The 17,691-nt window shown below is 43.5% G+C and overlaps 1 protein-coding gene across 1 annotated transcript in view; it reads right to left on the bottom strand.

Moving 5' to 3' along the window:
- Positions 1-15,547, bottom strand: part of kdrl (kinase insert domain receptor like) — a gene marked incomplete at its 5' end in the record, with an annotated part of 40,786 nt that extends 25,239 nt beyond the window's left edge. The window contains 11 exons of the mRNA XM_079269355.1: positions 408-522; positions 2,147-2,303; positions 3,558-3,727; positions 3,877-4,003; positions 4,207-4,378; positions 4,477-4,616; positions 4,720-4,879; positions 6,003-6,124; positions 7,686-7,897; positions 9,526-9,616; positions 15,484-15,547. Of these exons, the coding sequence (XP_079125481.1) occupies positions 408-522; positions 2,147-2,303; positions 3,558-3,727; positions 3,877-4,003; positions 4,207-4,378; positions 4,477-4,616; positions 4,720-4,879; positions 6,003-6,124; positions 7,686-7,897; positions 9,526-9,616; positions 15,484-15,547 (1,530 nt within the window). The remainder of the gene's footprint in view (positions 1-407; positions 523-2,146; positions 2,304-3,557; positions 3,728-3,876; positions 4,004-4,206; positions 4,379-4,476; positions 4,617-4,719; positions 4,880-6,002; positions 6,125-7,685; positions 7,898-9,525; positions 9,617-15,483) is intronic.
- Positions 15,548-17,691: the final 2,144 nt, after the last annotated feature.

Consider the following 17,691-nt stretch of genomic DNA (forward strand, 5'->3'; position numbering starts at 1 on the left):
TCAAGATTGTTTTTTTAAGAGCGACAATGAAAAACAAGACTGATTTCTTCAAAAGGGACTGCTGAGGGCCTTTTCATGGGTTTTGGTCACAGTTACATAAGTCAAAACTACAGCAGACAAAATGAATCACTTTCAGTGAAAGAAAGTAGCATCACTGCCAAAAGCAGGGAAATTGTAATGATTTATAGATTTCAGATGTTACATCTGACTTTCAAGCCCCGGTCACAAGAGGTTTCTACTTGGATCTGACCTAGCGGTCGTGCTATTCCCTTGATCCGTAGACTTCTTCTTGATGCAATTCTCATATAAATCCTATTGTTGAGTTGGTCACTGACACTTGTCATCCACATTTCATCTGTTGTTTCAAACCCATGTGGAAACACTACAAATAAAGTTGAACCACATACCTTGTTTTTTCCTTTAACCAGCTCAGGCTTGTCATTTATGCTCTTAATCCAGTTGTGGGAGTTATTTCCCCTGTCAACAATGTTGACCGGAAGAGGCTTGTTGTTAGCATTGCAACTGTGGAACAGAAAAAATGTAATAAGAAATACGCATTCAGTATGAATAGAGACAAATGCAGATGTGTTGGACCTTAAACAATACAACACAGAAAAAAAAGACTCATGTTGTTTAAATTGGGAACCTTGATGTTACGTTAGAACACATCCTGCTTACATCACACGATTATAAAGTACAACATGCCATCGTACTTTAAAAGCCATGATTCTGAAAGGGTGAGGGTATTTTAAAAGACCACTGAGACTGATGTGGGTCGAGTCCAGGTCTAGACCAGATTGTCTGGGTTATAAAACCAAGAGAAAGCATTCATTTGACCACCAACCCCCCAAACCCTTCACCGCCCGTGGTGGGGAACAATCAGCCTGATGAGAGGAGAGGCAGAGGAGGAAACAGCAACAGTGACAGGAAGGGCTGTGCTATGCTTCACCTCGTACAGGAAACAGCCCCCCCCCCCCCCCACACACCTTCTGGCCAGAGGAGATAAGGTTGATCCTAAGACCTTGGCGGTCAACAAGGGACAGCTGATAACTTCTCAACCTGGCGATAAAGACACCCCCATATTTCTGCCCCTTACCCTATCAGACTCATTCCACATCCAACATAGCAAGCTTCCCTCACCTCTAAACCTTGCCCACTCCCTGCGTGTCCCCTCCAAACTCTCAAAGATTTTGATGAGATATGATCTTGAAGGGCTAAATACTGGATTTACAGTGACAGGTACTTTGCAGGGTCAGGGCTGTATAAAACAAACATTTTGCACAATTGGCCTCCCACCAGGCTATAGCTGTTCCCTTGTCTCATTAGCTGCCTGCCACTGTTCATAGTGCCAGCTCTGATTATCTTTAGGCCAGGCAGAAAGAGTTGCTCTGACTCAATGCTCGTGAATCTGGCAAGTACACGAAGGTTTTTGAGAAAGTTTAATAAATGAAACAATAGAGGCACTGGTGGATTAACGCCATTGAGTATGTAACAGAATTCCGTCTCTTTCTTGTGCAGTGGTCCACAATGTTGTTTTTGGTAATGGTGTTGAGGCCTGATAACCCAACGGTAATGACCCATTGTTTTCCTGATCTTACGACTCGTAGGTCTGCTGCTGCCATTGACGAGCCAGGATCTCAGGGAATGTTCATCTTGTTTGTGGGTTCACTACCAGGCCGGTATTCATGCACAGTCACTCATACACTCAGTTCTGTTCGGGTGTGTAACAGCTCTGGGAATATTAGATTAATACATCTCCCCTATTTTTCCCCTTCAGCCTACAAAGCCACTGACCACAAACGAGAGGACAGCTCTCGAGGGCTCCGTTTCTTTGATTAATGTGTCGTATTCTGGGCCAGAGTCAATTTAGTCAATGTAGATCTGTTTGACAGTGGGATCCCCGGGCTGGTCTGGTGGGTCTGGACCCTACAAGTAGGTACTGTTAAGTCTATGATGCTGTTTTTTGTCATTACAAATAATACGTTTTTTACAAAAGATAAGTTTTTGTCCACATTTTGAATCAGATTATGTTATTCGGAAAACTTTCCCTTTGATGTGTTTTAAATCCTTCATAATTGGACGAAGTTCACAGAAAATCGAGTTAAAAAATTTCAGTTTTTGTGAATATAGCAAGATGGTGACTCACTTTATAAGTGCAGGGTCTGAGTGACACGGTTGCCAGAGCCAAAAGATGTCTGGCAAGGGTATCCCATAAGCAGTGCAGGTTAGCTGATGCTGTTTGCCAAACATGTAGGGCTGCACGTCCACAGTGGCAAGCTCTGCCTCTGAAATGGTTGGTTTCACTGTGAGAGAGAAGTGCACAAAAACACACATAAGTACACAGACACAAAAACACAGGGAGAGCGAGATAAAGAGAGAGCGACAACAGGTTAGATCAACCAGCCACCATCCCAGCCCACTGTGGAATCTCATAATGTCTTTATAATGAGGGCTGGCAGTCATGATGGATAGCCATGAAAAAGGTGCACACCAGTTGTCCTTTGGACGTCGTGTCGGAGAAGAATGGCAGGATGATTGGATACCCCAGGGCTGTAGGCCCAAGAGTGACCCCACAGTGGCCCATGCCCATCAGTGTATCAACCATCAACAACAGACAGAGATCCTTGTGCCGGTCCACACCACCTAGCCATTCGCTCCATTTTGAACAGCTTAGATAGTCAGGCTACACACAGCGACAGAGCTAGGCAAACCACAAGACCTGCATCCCACCACGCACACGCCATCACGTAGGACACATTCATAATCTGGAGCACTCTGACAGCCCTAAACAACTGATGAAATAGTTCGATAATTGATACCAGGAATCTCCCGACACTGTGTTTAGTTGTGGCTGTGTGTTTCATTTGTTTGTCATTCCAATAAATCAAAGTTTTGTGAAGCAGGACAGTTAAGGATCATAAATAAAGTGTACACAAGCCACATGGAGCTTACATTTACACTTTTTGGCACACTATTGGGATTGCTGTGTTTAAAGAATGCAATGAATATAGCGTTGCCCCCCCATGACAAGTTTGAAGTAGCTGACGCACACTTCTCTGTTCTCTATGGTAAGCAGACTTTGTCCAAGTTTCAACCTAACACCCTAAAACATTTATAACCTCTAGTGTTAATAGTCATCAGTGGTATTCAGTTAAAACAATCAATTACATGCTCAGTCCTTGTTTTCCTCAAGCTGTATACATATTGGATGGAACATGTTGTTTATACGAGCTGCACTGTACACATGGTGAGGATTCAAATAAATGCTGGAGACTAGGGGGGGTCTGGAGCGGCTGGAATCTGCGTACAGAATAGAGCCCAGGCCATTTACACACTGCGCCAAGCCCCCCAAAAGAGCCCCCATAATCAACGACAGCTGCCCCTGCTACGTCAATCCAGCCCTGGAATCAACAAGCCCCCAAATTCCTCTCATACTAGAGTTGCTACCTGCAGTCCAGTGAACTGCACTGAAAGCAGCCACAGTGCCGGGCCAGCCAAGGCACTGCTTCATTTCCTTAGGATCAGCAGTCATTATCAGGTTCATGGCAACAGCTTACCGTGGACTACCAGCGTGTAGCTCAGATTCCTGTACACGCCCTTCACTTGGTTGCCCAGGCTTATGGTGAAGGCCCCAGCATGCTTCTGCTGCACATCAGAGATGACCAAGTTGTAACCAGCCATCTTGTAACAGGTGGAATTCTTCTTGATAGGGACCCCATCCTTATACCTAAGCATTGGAGGCATTGAAAGGTTTTTAAACCATGGATAAAGAGCAAGAATCAAAGAAAGACGTGAATGGAAAGTTGACTCATAAAGGTGCTCGTTCACTCAATACATAACCAGCAGTTTTTATTGGGACTTTAAAGCATTACTTACCATGCTGACATGTCTGTTGGTGGCAAAGCGTCGACCTTTGGGGCAAACACAAGCTTCTTTTTACCTTCTCTCACAGCAACCTTACCAGGCCGACCAGGCTTATAGGAGACATGGAGGTATGGATGCTCTGGAACAAAAGATGAACGACAGACATTAGAATCCATCGAAAAGCAAAGTTTTACCATCGTATCATTGTAGAATCACCACAGCGAGGTTTATTTAGAAGTTCAAATGTGTGTGATCATTTTGTTGCGTTTTTATGCTTTGTAATAAACTTTGGAGCTCATGGACGCCGTCACCTGATTTTAAATCCATCCAAAGCATACTCACCATAGACGAGGACCGTTACTGAGACATTGTTGTGCACCGTGGGTTCAAGGTCAGCCTTGCAGTGGTACTTCCCCTGATCCTCCATGGTAATGTTTGGCAAAATTAAAGCCTTGCTCATCACTAGAACATTAGCAGGGTGGTCCGTCGTCTTTTTGGTAGAGTATTGCTTTTCCTGAGGACAAAGGAGGAACTGTAAACTCCACTGCTACATTCTGCGACGGCGTGTTGAACATATAGCAGCGCTATATCTAAAGTAAATCCCAAACTTACTTTCTTCTGTGGAAAATCCCATGTGAAGTTGATTCTTCCATTATAGGTGGTCTCACCAGTACAGTTGAGCACGAGGGTGTCTCCAACCAACACTTTGGCGACATTATTTGGGGTGATCTTCACATTCGTAAGAACATGAGCTGTAAAAATGGTGACAAATATAAGAAGACAGAGAAACAGAGAAATCGACACCAATCTATATTTTTCAACCGAGCAAGATGGCGAGAAAGACAACAGACTCACTCATTCTCATAGGGATGTATATTGACGTGAACTCACGACCGCTGACCGTGGTTTTACAGGTGAGCATGCTATACTCAGTATCGGGTTGGTAGGGAATCTTGAATCCAACCTTCGGATCCCAGACTGTTTCCTTAGTGACCTTCTCTGATAAAGGCGGTTGCTGCAATCAAGAGAGTAGAGCAGAGAAGGTTTGTCGGTGCCGTGGATATTTGGTGACATTCGTGATGTTCGTGAAGAACACTGAGCCAGACGGACTGAAGTGTTATGCACTCAACTTCATTTAACATGTTCTGCTGGGCTCAGCTGGGGACAGACATCTATTAGAGTGGATATCAAATGAGCTTTTATTGTTTTGTGGAGTGCAACCACTGTAATCATGTCATGCAACGGAGCACAAAACAGCGTTGACTCGGAAAAAGGATGTACGTGCCTGCTGCTGTTTGTTCTCAGGCCAGAAGTTGGGCTGGGAGAGGAGGCAAGGGAAGGAAGGAAGGAAAGGGAGCAGAAAGGAGGAGTGCCATAGATTCACCAACAGCAGGAAGGTCTCACAACCACTATCTGTGCCATCTGAGTCAGATGTGACCGTCCACGGCAGCCGCCATGTCACATATTATATCAATGACAAGAAGCGCACACCTTTGTGGTTGCCATGGTAGCTTCGTCAAGATGGTTTTCATGCTGTCTTTGTTGACCACAACCAGGTTCTTATGTTTGAAAGAGAGAGAAAAAGCCTTGTGCAAACCATATCACTGAGGGAGCTCTCCTCCACTGACATCTTTAGCTGCACTCTGGTATCAAATGATCCTCATGATAAGTTCCCTGTTGTTTCCTGTAACTGGACACAGTGTGTACTCTTTTTCTCCTGGATTTCCTGATGTTTGTAAGAGAAGGGGGGCTAAATTTAGTCTGAGGGTCTATTCTGAGAAAAAAACACTCTTGGAACACCTTCCTGCTCTTACAGGAAGCAGACAGAATGACTCCCATCGCCGCCCGTGAGCTTCACTCAGACAAGCCACTGTCCCTGGTCTGTTTCTGTGTGCTCAACACAAAGGGTGTGAGAACCAGCAAGATGCCTGAAGCACAGAGTGCCAAAGACGACAAGGATCCGATAAGGATGCCCTGCTGTGGTGTTAATAGCAATCTGGCTTTCTGAGATGGCGTACTGTGTGATTTACTTTTTAAATCCATGTGCAACCAGGTCTTTGGAGCACATACAGTGTATTAGTATATACAGCACAATCATAAGCAGAAGGTGTAAAGTGTTTGTCTTCGAGAGACCTTACCCCTGTGAGCGTAACAACAGTATCAGGAGAGGACGTCCGGCAGGGAACCACCAGGCTGGTCTCATGCCTGTAGATGCCCAAGATTTTAAATCTATGGGGCTCCACAAATGGTTGCTCGGGATCTGAAGAACAACAAAAAAAAAAAAACTCAAAATAGGTGACATCTAAAATACATGGTCAGGTCAGAAATCGCATTTCAAAGCAGATGTGGACACTTACATTTAGTCTTTTGGGATAACCATGTTTTGTAGCAAATTTACAGCTGTTGTTCTGAAATAAACTGTTACGCTAGAGCTGAGTTTAGCTGTGCAATTGAATCAGAGCAATGTCAGGGCATCCAACACAGAAATCAAATCCCAGATCAGTTCATTCTAACCGAATAAGGCAGCAGAGCACAGACAGAGCAATCAGGCTCGTGGTTTGTTCCTACTGGGCAGCCAGGCATCACACGGCCGATGTGGGAAATTCACCACCACACAAATAGTCTGCAATTGGTGTGAGGTCAAGCAGTAGTGGTGTCATAAAGGAACCATTATTTGAAAAGTAAGCATGAAAAATGATGTAATAAACAGCTGAAGGGCTTTGAAAAGAAAGCGTTAGACTAAACACAGGCACAGCAGGCGGCCTGGGAACCACATTCACAGAGGGGGAACAAAGTGCATCCAGCATTTAGTTTAGCCATTGTCTCCAACTATTTCACAGCCCTTAGACCAATATTTCATGCTTTCATCTTTATATATATTATATTAAATGTCAAAAAGCACACACATCTAGCTAAAATGGGCAGATGTTGACACTCAACATCTGCTCTCCTTATGCCGCCCAACACAATTTCCATTTCAATGATATTGTAACTGTAACTGGTGCCATGTGACACTTTAGCGGATACTTCTGAGAACAGGAGCTGGAACCGGAAACGACTTCCTGTGCAATCACGCTAACCCTTCCACCTCCATAGTAGCAAAGAAACCACCTCCTCTCTCTCTCTCTCTCTCTCTCTCTCTCTCTCTCTCTCTCTCTCTCTCTCTCTCTCTCTCTCTCTCTCTCTCTCTCTCTCTCTCTCTCTCTCTCTCTCTCTCTCTCTCTCTCTCTCTCTCTCTCTCTCTCTCTCTAAGGAATAACTGTAGTCATGCAAAGTGTGTACAATTGCAACATTTTTGTCTTTTTCTGTATTTCCTTCCTTCATTCTTTCTTCAAAACTTTCTTCCCTTTTTCAACTTTTTTCTTTTGCTTTCTTTTCTGTTTCGTGTTTTCCAGCTCTCGTATCTTGCGGGGAATATCAGATTGCTCATCAGCCATCGTATTCTGTCCATTATGTGCCATTGTTTGTGGGCTCAGTTCAACTCCATAGCCCTCCTCTTGCTTCAGCAGATGACTATCCCCCTGTGAAAACCTGTCTTTCATCAGGAGTCTTAATTGTGTGTTGTTCTTAGATGGAAATGAAAACTCAATTAAAAAAAGAAATCCCTCTTAGCTGTGGTTTAGTTTATAGAACAATTATTTGTATTTCTAAACATTACATTCAATTTTTCTCAATCTAGAAAACTACGTACATTCTGGACTGGAGGGGAAAATGTCAGTGTCATAAATCTATCAGAGACTGCACAGGTTTCTGTTACATTCTCTTATTCCCACGGGTTCATTTACTGCATTTGATAAAAACCACAGATAATCTGACCTCACCTTGGACGTAGACATAGATCGAGGTGGCGTGCTCAAAACCGTTCTTGGAGTAGTTACAGCTGTAGCTTCCTGTGTCATTGACACTTAAGCTTGCGACTGTCAGTTTGCTGCAGTGAGAGTGACGTCTGGAATCACACGGCTCCGCCTTCACGCCCTCTGATGAGATCGATCGACTGGGATCAACAAGTGTCCAGTGCAGCGGGCCATGACCTCTGACAGAAGACAGACGGACAATATAAGATGAACACGAAGAAAATATTCCTTACCGTTACTACTACCGGCTACTTTCTGTAGAACATTTCAAACAACATTACGTACCAAATATGTTGTTTTTCTTTCTAATTTGACGCATCACATTACAGTGGATCTGTCAAAAACTTGTATTTCGGATCCATTTCGAGGAGAAGTGTCATAGCTGGCAACTCGCAAGCTTTCTCATTTAGGCAGCGGCTGTTCTCCGCTTGGAACTTTCTGACTTGATGTTCATTTCAAGTTTATTTTGAGTCAATCTGGAGTTACTTGAACTTTCACATGGGAACATGCTTCTCCTGAATGACGTGCTCAGCGAACACATTCTTTCCATTTTAAAACTCTCATTAAAGAGATCCCAGAGGAACATCAAACATGTCTTGCATACCACTGCCTTTGCCTGCAGAATTTTAGGTCAAGCAACCTCCAGCTCTCGTCCAGTGACAGAAAACAAGACGGTATGGGCCAGGCATGTTAGCATATGGCCTTATAGGGAAGCATTACTTTAGATAGATATGAGTTCCTGAACATTCCTCGGGGGCCTACAAAATGATGCAAGGCTCTCAAAATTCTTAACAAATGTGAACGCAGCACACTTTGGTCCCACCATCCCAAAAGGAAATTGCAACAGGCTGATAAATGTGGTCCACCACTTGTCCCAGCATCTTTGTAGCCAGCAAGTGTCCTGAGGCCCAGGCATGTGCCGTTTACTTCCCCCCTGGCCTTTCTGTCATGTGATGAGACAAGAGTCTAAACTTTATGGCTGCAGTGACAGTTCAGACGCTGACTCCTCTCTTCTGATAAAGGGCAAGAAAAGCTAGGGTCATGAACTTCTTTGATTATTGCAAAAACGGAGGTTTAGGATTTGTCAATCAGGAATTTACATATTCTTCAAAGTCTACATGCAGTGGTGGAATAAGTATTCAGATCCTTTAAGCTGTTGTATAAATACCACAAATACAATTAAAAGTCCTTCATTGAAAAGGTTACGTAACGGGGAGTAAAAGTAACAAAACAAAATGTACTTAAAGCTACTACAAGGAACATTGTTTTTGTGTTGATTTTGCCGGTCCCTGTGTACAAAAGTGGTTTCCGAGCACCGGTGTCCCTTTAGAAAACCTCCCATTTTACTGCAGCAGGGTCTGACAGTCTGCCCAGCACAGTCCTGGTTCTGGTTCTCCTGTGCCTCCCTTCAGTGGGCCCAGCAATAAGGCCTGGGTCTCCTGCAGCATGGTGTTGCTCCCAGTGGGGATCGGAGGAGCAGCGAGGCAAAGCTCTGCTTCTAGCTGGAAGAGCAGACAATGCTGCCGGGCTCTGAGCTCTCCTCCCCCCCCGCCAGAGCTTTTAACTGCAGGTTGAATCCAATCTCGTGGCCACGATGAGCAGTATTGAGAATAACTTTATAGAAAAAGCTAATCTTCTTCCTGATGGTCTACTACAATTGTCTTCTGGTCTATTGTCTATTGTCTACTACAATTTTACCTTTGGGTAGGTTAATCTGTAACAACGCACGATATCAGCTAAATATGACATTGAACACTGATTTGTCATTTTGGTTCACTGCATTGACACAAATCGGTGTGTTGCATACCTGCATGTGAGGTTCAACAAATCGCCCTTAGGTCGAATGAGGGGATTGTCAGAGGGCAGAATCTTAGGCGAGTGCTCCGTCTCCAAATGTCCTGTTGAACACACACACACACACACACACACACACATAACTATTAGTGAGAAAGGCCTACAAACCTGCATATTTACAGCATCTCATTTATGTTGTTTGTCTCAAAACAGTAATAAAAGATTGTTGGAAATCCCCCATGAATCACTTCAGCGCTGTGCATGTGGGTTCACTTTGTGCCGACATGCTCCTGCCTCTTATGTAAGTGATGGGCTGCTGTGAGAGCACTGGGGGTGTTTCCGGCGCTGGGAGGACAAGTAGAATGAACAGTGGTGTGGGATGAGCAGAAAGAAAGAAAGAAGCTGGAATAGAGGGGGGTGATACTGGGAGCATGTTAGACCTCTAAATCCACCGCTCAACCTCCTTTAATGGGTGCTCCCTTCCTCTCTTTTAGGCACAAGTCATTTTTTCGACCCTGCACTCAAAGTGCCATGACTGTATTACATTACCACGGGGGAAAATCCGGGGTCGACATGTTTGAATCAAAGGTGGCCTCTAGCCACTGTTGAGTGGTCCCTTTCACAGTGATCAACATTGGACACACTGATTCTCACTGCTGTTCAGGAGGTGTCACATATGTGATTTCCTTCTTTTCACTGAGCTCCCTGAACAGCTTGTCATTGTGGTCAGAAAACAACTTTTTTTTATATCGAAATGTGACGGTCTTCACGGAAACATCTATTTTGTAGCCAGAATCAAGAAAGACAATGGAGTTACACAACAGCTTACTGACATGCTGACACACGATGAATGCACATGTGTATGCACACGCACAGAGAAAAACCACACACATACACAAGTGCACCTGCATTTAACAAATGCAAACACACATATACAGAAAAACACAAACAGAAACACACACGCTGCTCGTAATTGTCTGTTATTCAGAACAGCTGTCGTGCTAAGAATGAGCTGACGGTGCGAGTGTTGGCAGTAGCACTCAATATGGACTTCCTCACTAAATATTAGCACATCATTGTTTTATTGTCCAAGGTTATGCAGAGGGGAAGGGATGTGGCTGATAGTCTTTCATGCTGTGATACCACACGCTGTTCAGCTGTATATTAGATTAATACAAATCAAGCTTCCTGACCTTAATAAACAATCCCAGAATTTACAAATCACAAGTTAATGACTATCTGTTGTTGATTTCTCCTGAAAGGTCACACACATTTCCTTGAGAATGTTCTCGTTTGTGTTTTATGACCTCGCATCTGCAGATTGGCAGCGAGGCATAGAGTTGAATGAATTGCTGGAAATGAGAACATTGCAAAATGATGGATTAATCAAACTGAATTTGACCCCCGGAGCCTGTTAAATACAATTGGCAAAGTAAAAAGCACACCACCTCATGTCCTGTCTGCAACAATGATTTCTGATGTTGTGATACAAAAGCAACCAATGTAAGAATGTTGGCATCTGCTTGAACACATAACACCAATAACACCAACAAAAAAAACACCTTCCTGACCTAGAATTGCAGGGTTATGGTTGGGGGGACATGAAGCTCATCTCTTAAAACACGTTTCCCTCTTCTCCTCAGTAACACACTACAGATGGATGGATCAGCAGGGGCCCCCAGCAACCCACTGGAAGAGAAAAAAGAAACATCCCGCGGTTGTCTCTCAACACCCACACCGTCAAAACTCCCACCTGCCCAAAGCTGACCTCAGCAAGCGTCCGGACACCCCTAACCCCCCGTAACAGCTGTGTGCCGCATTCCTCCAGCAGAGAGCCTGAAAAATGCCAGAAATTGTGATTACTGTGTTGGTTCAAAGAGCCCCGAAGCTGGTTCTCATTAAGAGCCATTAGGAAGAGGACAGGCATGGAACAAACTAAATGAGGGAGAGAGAGACGGAGGCTGTGACTTCTGGTTCTGTTTCAACTGATGATGGGGTCTTGAGCCACACAGCGTCAAACTGATTATTGTCACAGGGCCACGTTGACTAACATTAGACCAGGATCACATTGGTATGTCCTTGTCCTAACTTGCCATTGATGAGGGGAAGTGGCACATGACACGGTGTTTGGAAGGTTCACAGAAAATGACGACAAAAAATTCAAACAGTGTTGGATTCCAGGATCTACTCTACACTGTTCTGAAATATTTGCGGAATAGAAAATTCCGTTTAAATATTTCGTCTCAAACAACAGCCAGACAATGACAAACAACTCTCAACAAATGTAAGCCAGAGGTTCAGCAGTGCAGTTGAAATTGTTCAAGACAACCCAGGAGTTACCATTTTACAACAACTTTACAGAACTGTAGGTTGAGCATATAACAAATTGAGTGACATGAGAATAAGAATGAAGAAGCTGAGGTGAAATGCCAGAAGGCCATTATGAGCTGGCATAACCGTTGGTAAGATGTCACCATCCTTGCTGTTGCAGCCTGCCACCAGTAAATCATGCTTGGTGTTGCATAATAAAAACCACTATTACTGTATGAGATGACTGTAATGTCACTGAATATGACGGGAAACCCCAAGTCAGGGAATAATATGTGGAATTCCCTTTTATTTTTGCAGAATGCACTTCATCTCCCCGTGCTTCCTGTGGCGTCATGAAACAACACGACTATCTTGAGCGTCTATCTTTTCTTGGTGTGTTCAAGGCAAAAGTAACAATGCGGCATGATGATTCCCTCCTTGTTTAACCGTGCCAATTCATTCCTTGTACTCCTGTGACAACAAAAGATATTAAATGGGTGTAGAGGGAATTATAGCTCAACAAAAGAGTACAGGGTCACTCTTGGTGAGTCATCTTGGCTGCATGCGGCCATGGCGACAGGAGCGAAACAGTAGCAAAAAGTGGATAATCTGCGACGGCCACTGGGCTGAACTTCCTGTCCTGCAGTGTAAATGCGTAGCACACGATCGGTTTAGCCTTTTGATGTTCTAATAATTATAGTGATGGGAAACCAATGCAGCATACTCCACACAAAACTGTTCTCTTGATTCTCAAAGTTATTATTTCACCTGTTAAGGACCTGGTTGGTGTTTTGTGTCACTGATGTTTCATGGAAAGTTGCCTTTAGGTCGAGATTTTCAAGACAAACTAAAAATTTCACAAAGATGAAACCTTGACAAGACTTGAGACCACCTGCCAAAATAAGTAGCTACCGCTGCTCCGGCTGTGTTACATGGTCCGTGTCTCCTGAAGTATTCTCTCTCCCGTCCACTTTGCCAACTGCAAGTTTAAGACAACAGTTAGGCAGAGTGCCTTTTTTATTAGCCGTATATTAGCCATTGGAGATGAGGAGGCAAAAATTCCCCAGACTGCTCTTAAAAAAGCAAAATAAATGAACATCTGGCCATGATGGGTGGCCATTCTAGGTTATATAAAGTTGAGTAGTGCCAACAAACAGGAGTCGCCTGCATGAGACAGCAAAATGGTAAAACCAGAGGATTTCTGTTCCATAACATATGATTAAGACTCGTTGGCAGAGAGAAGCTCCTTGAAATTGAAATCTCATGCAAGATTCAAAGAAAACATATTGCTGGCTCAGGATGGATATGCATACTGTGGACCAGATGCTGCAATCATCATATAAGAACAGCTACACAAAGCAATTTGTTAAGTTACATCCCCGTGTAAGGGAATGCTCTTTTCTGATCTGCTGGCAAAACTCCCAACCCAAGTGAGTGTGTGTGTGTGTGTGTGTGTGTGTGTGTGTGTGTGTGTGTGTGTGTGTGTGTGTGTGTGTGTGTGTGTGAGTGAGTGAGTGAATGGATGTGTTTTTCTTGTGCTGCCTGTGCGGGCCCAGACGTACCACCAGTGAGCAATGAGCCCGCACTGAACTTGGTTGACCTCTCATCTCTCCCATTTTCCACTCCATCTCAGGTGTCGGAACAGGAAAGAAAAAATACTCCAAAACGAATTTGACATATCAACTCAATCTGGAAGACGACTTAGAAAAACAAACAAACACTGTGCTCATCTTAGAAGAACAGATGTTTGAGTCATACAGCGTAGCGTAGACTAACAGAGAAGAATTACGACCGCGATGAGTGAATAATATTTAGGACAATAAAATAGCAAGGCAGCTTCCAGGGTCACATTCAATCATCCCTTCAATCACTATTTCTTCCAATCATCACGAAGCTTCACTTGTTTTTCCATAATATAACTGTAGTTAACTACCTGGATAGAGCATGCAATCTATGAACTTCACAGACGCAGTTCACTGAATCAATAATACATGCATCACACCCCAAGTGATACGCAAAAGTCATTGACCGTTACGCAGGACGACTGAAATAAATCGGAAACGCAAGCGTCGCGTCGCAAAGAGCTGCAAAAGGCTTCCCTCTCGCCGTCTGAGCCGGTATGCTTCATTTAAATTGGTGTCAAAAGGTCACCAAGCAGCACACTTGACCTGCGCTCACTTTTCAATAATAAGCAGCTACAAGTGAATTATTAACAAAATACCAAATAGGTCAGATGATCTTTCAGACACAGTTTACCTTTTCTGCTTGAGTGAAGATGTAGAAATAGAAAACTGTTCAAATGTATCTCAGTAGAATGATAAATAACTTCAATATTATGACACCAACAGGGTGCAGAGTGAATCCTAAATATGTGTGGTAAAGCATAAGTTCATCGTTTATTTACACATACATCGGTTACACACCTCGGCATGAACAGAAAGAAGTTGATGCACCATCAGTGACTAATGGCTCTAGCAGTCTCCTCTGCAGGAACAATACCCTGCTGTCCTCCCTGCCATTGTCATGTGGATGCAGTTGGACATCGCTCAAAGTGAGCACAAGGAGCTCCAGGAAGAAATCTTTGCTCAGGTAGCGTGTCACATTTCCGTGACCTTTACTCGCCAGAACAATTCCAGGCTGCCTCTTGCCCCTACGTCCGCTTCCTCCTTGTGTCTTTCCCACGCTTTGTGTGTGGACAGTGAAGGAAATCTACTTGAAAACATCGTAGACAAAGCGTCATAGGCTAACAGCACGTACGAGTGTGTGTGTGAGGGAGGGGTGTGTGTGTGTGTGGGTGTGTGTGTGTGTGTGTGGGGGGTATTTCCTTTGTTTGGATAGGCTGTTTATTTGGGAATGGTGAGGAAAGCTTCGTGTGTATCTCAGTGGCACACTACCTGGCACAAGGTGGAGGAACATCCACTTTTTATCTATCCATCTTGTTTTTGTGCAGTGACACTCAGACAATGATTATATTGTCTGAAGACACAGACTCTCTCTTCCCAAAATATTTAATCCTGTTCACTCACTGATAACAATTGCTGGATAAACTTATTTTTTTATAATATATAACACTAGGCTGATTTGCAATGTCATAATGACAAAAAATCCAAATCAAACAAATCCAAATTTCACCAATAAAATCAGTCTGATATTAAAATATAGTCTACTCGTCTGTTAGAATTACCTGTCAGTCAACACATGTATTAACATGAATAATCACCCAATTGCAACGGGACAAGACTGCCTCTAGCGGCTTAAATGAGAACTGCAGGTCCAATGACAGCCTTGACACATCATTTTCCGAAAATATTCAAATTGGATGTTCGACTGAAATATGAAATACTGAAATATCCATAAACACTAAAACATGTTCCACAAATGTAAGGATCAAATAAAAAACGGCCAAATAATTAAACTCTTGGTAGCAGCTCAAAGATAGAAAGAATAAGATGATCATGAATCATCATTAATTAATGAATAAAAAGCCACGCGCTGTACCTCTTCTGATAAGTGACAGCTGATCGGGTCAAATATATGTTAAACATCATGCTTTCAGCCATTCATTGAAACGAATCTGACAGTGCGATGTCAAAACTCTGTTCTTCATACAACTCTACTACGCGTAAATAACTGATCTGTAGAAGCATGAATGACTTCTTACCGTTTGTGTGTGACGAACAACACAAGATGACAACGAACAATCTGAAACAGTCGGCTGAGACCATCCTGGCAGCTCTTCGCCGAAATCCACACCGTGGAATTAGAAATAAAGTGATAAGAGTCCTCGGCGGAGGCTAATGATTCCGCGTGACTGAACAAATTCTCTGAAAGCTAAAGCGAGTAAATCAAAGAGTCTTCTTTTTCCAAAAAAAAAAAACAACGTGTCGTTTATCCACAAAAGCCTCAGGTGTACATGCACAAAGCGGCAGTGGTTCTCCCGTATCCCATGGCGCGTTTCGCAGGGGAGCTCTCCTGCGCAGCTGGGCAAGTCCAACTCCCGATCCGGGAAAGAGGAGACGGATGTACCGCTGTATCCTCGAGGCAGGTGCTCTCAAACCCCCGCCCCCCCCCCCAAAAAAAAGAAGTAAGATGAATTAAATTCAATGGTTTGCGAAAAACAAAAGTTTGCGTGAGTGGTGTGTCAGCGTCTAACTGGTCTGGTGGAGCCTACAAACAACTGATTAGTCTGCTCAGTGCTTTTCATGCACGCCTTGGACAATTTCTCCTCCCTTTCGCCTCTGTGCAACACTTACAGTCCATGCGTGAGGCACGTTTTATGGAGACACAGAGGAAGGACGCAACGTCACTCTTTTTGGGGGGGACAAACTCCTTCCTTCAGGCTGCTGAGGAGGGGATAACCTCATGATAAATAATGAGTATCTGTGGTAATTAGACCAACTTGATGCATAACTCCTACAAATGTACAGGGCTGTTACACTAACACCATCACTTAAACATGGAAATATGCAATAGAAAATGACTGTAATCGTATTTATTTTCAGTTGAAAACTCCACTCGAAAGCAAACTGAAATGACCCAAAAATGTGTTTATCGCAGCATTGTTTCAATCGTGATTAATATCACCGTATTGATCTGTGGTCAGAACATGTGTCGAAATGACTCTTTGAAGTTAAATTAGCAGAAGTAGATGATTAAACCTTTTTTATCTGACCTTTGTGTGTAAAGCATGCCTTTGATAAAAACAACAACCGAGGCTAAAGGTAACAGCATCTTGTCTTCAGGGGAAATCATTGCAATATCAGATTGATCTGTTCTAAGTGTTTAGAATAAATATTTGCTGCGTTTATTTTTAACTTCAGAAACAGGACACACTGCTTTTTATATCAACGTAAACAATCCTCCTTTGTCCAGCAGATACCCTGCAGTGTGTGGATGTGCTGCAGACTGTTTTCTTTTATCACCACAACAATTACTCTGCTGCTGTAGGTCACAGTAGCAGGCACTGTAAATAAGAACATCCTGCCCTCACCTTTCCGCCAGCGTCACGGCTGAACAGCCACCATTTTGGGGACTGGATCTGGAGTGCAGGGGATTATAGGCACAGCACCAGCAGTGAAATGTGATGAGCACCACTCTTCCGTTCCTGTAGCAGGAAAACAGTGAAAAGCCACATGAGAACATGGGACAATTCATACCATCTTGGTCGTGGGAGTCCTTTTGCATTCTGGGATGCGCGGAGACCAAGTCACCAGCCAAGAATTGAAATATTTGCTTTTGCACGAAATAACTCAAGGATATCAAAAAGTATGTGCGTATTTGGTAGAACGAGCACACACACAAAAAGCTCTCAAGTCTGAATGGTGACATATTAGTAAAGATGACATGCTATATGCTTACACCTTTTGAAGAATAACATACTAAATGCACAAATAAAAGGTGAGGTTTGCAAGAAACGTCCTTGTCTACTACAACACTCTTCTTAGTGTGTGTTCACGTTTGAAGTCTTCAGTAAAGGACACATTCCCACTCGGCCAAGAGGGCAGCAGATATGTCTCCTGATGAACAATTGCTGGAAGTTGCGATAGGGGTTTGGTTTGAAGTGTTTTATTTTAGAATCTGGTGTTGAAAACACACTACGGGGGACTAACTGGTTCTACACACACAGCATGCACTCTTCCTTTCGCCCCCAACAGCAAAGTCTTCTTCAGTGAATGAACCAGAAATAAAGTGTTTTCTTTCTGCAGAGGGGTGGAGGGAGTCTGACTGCCGGCCCTGATGATGAATGGAAACAATGGCATAGTCTCCATACCCCACTCATACTGCAGCCTTGGAAGCAAGGTATCATTTTATGGAGTAAATGTTGGGGGGAAAAAATAAGATTGATAGGCTACAATATTAAAAAAACAAT

Source organism: Melanostigma gelatinosum, assembly GCF_949748355.1.
Source record: "Melanostigma gelatinosum genome assembly, chromosome: 5".
Lineage (NCBI taxonomy): Eukaryota > Metazoa > Chordata > Actinopteri > Perciformes > Zoarcidae > Melanostigma > Melanostigma gelatinosum.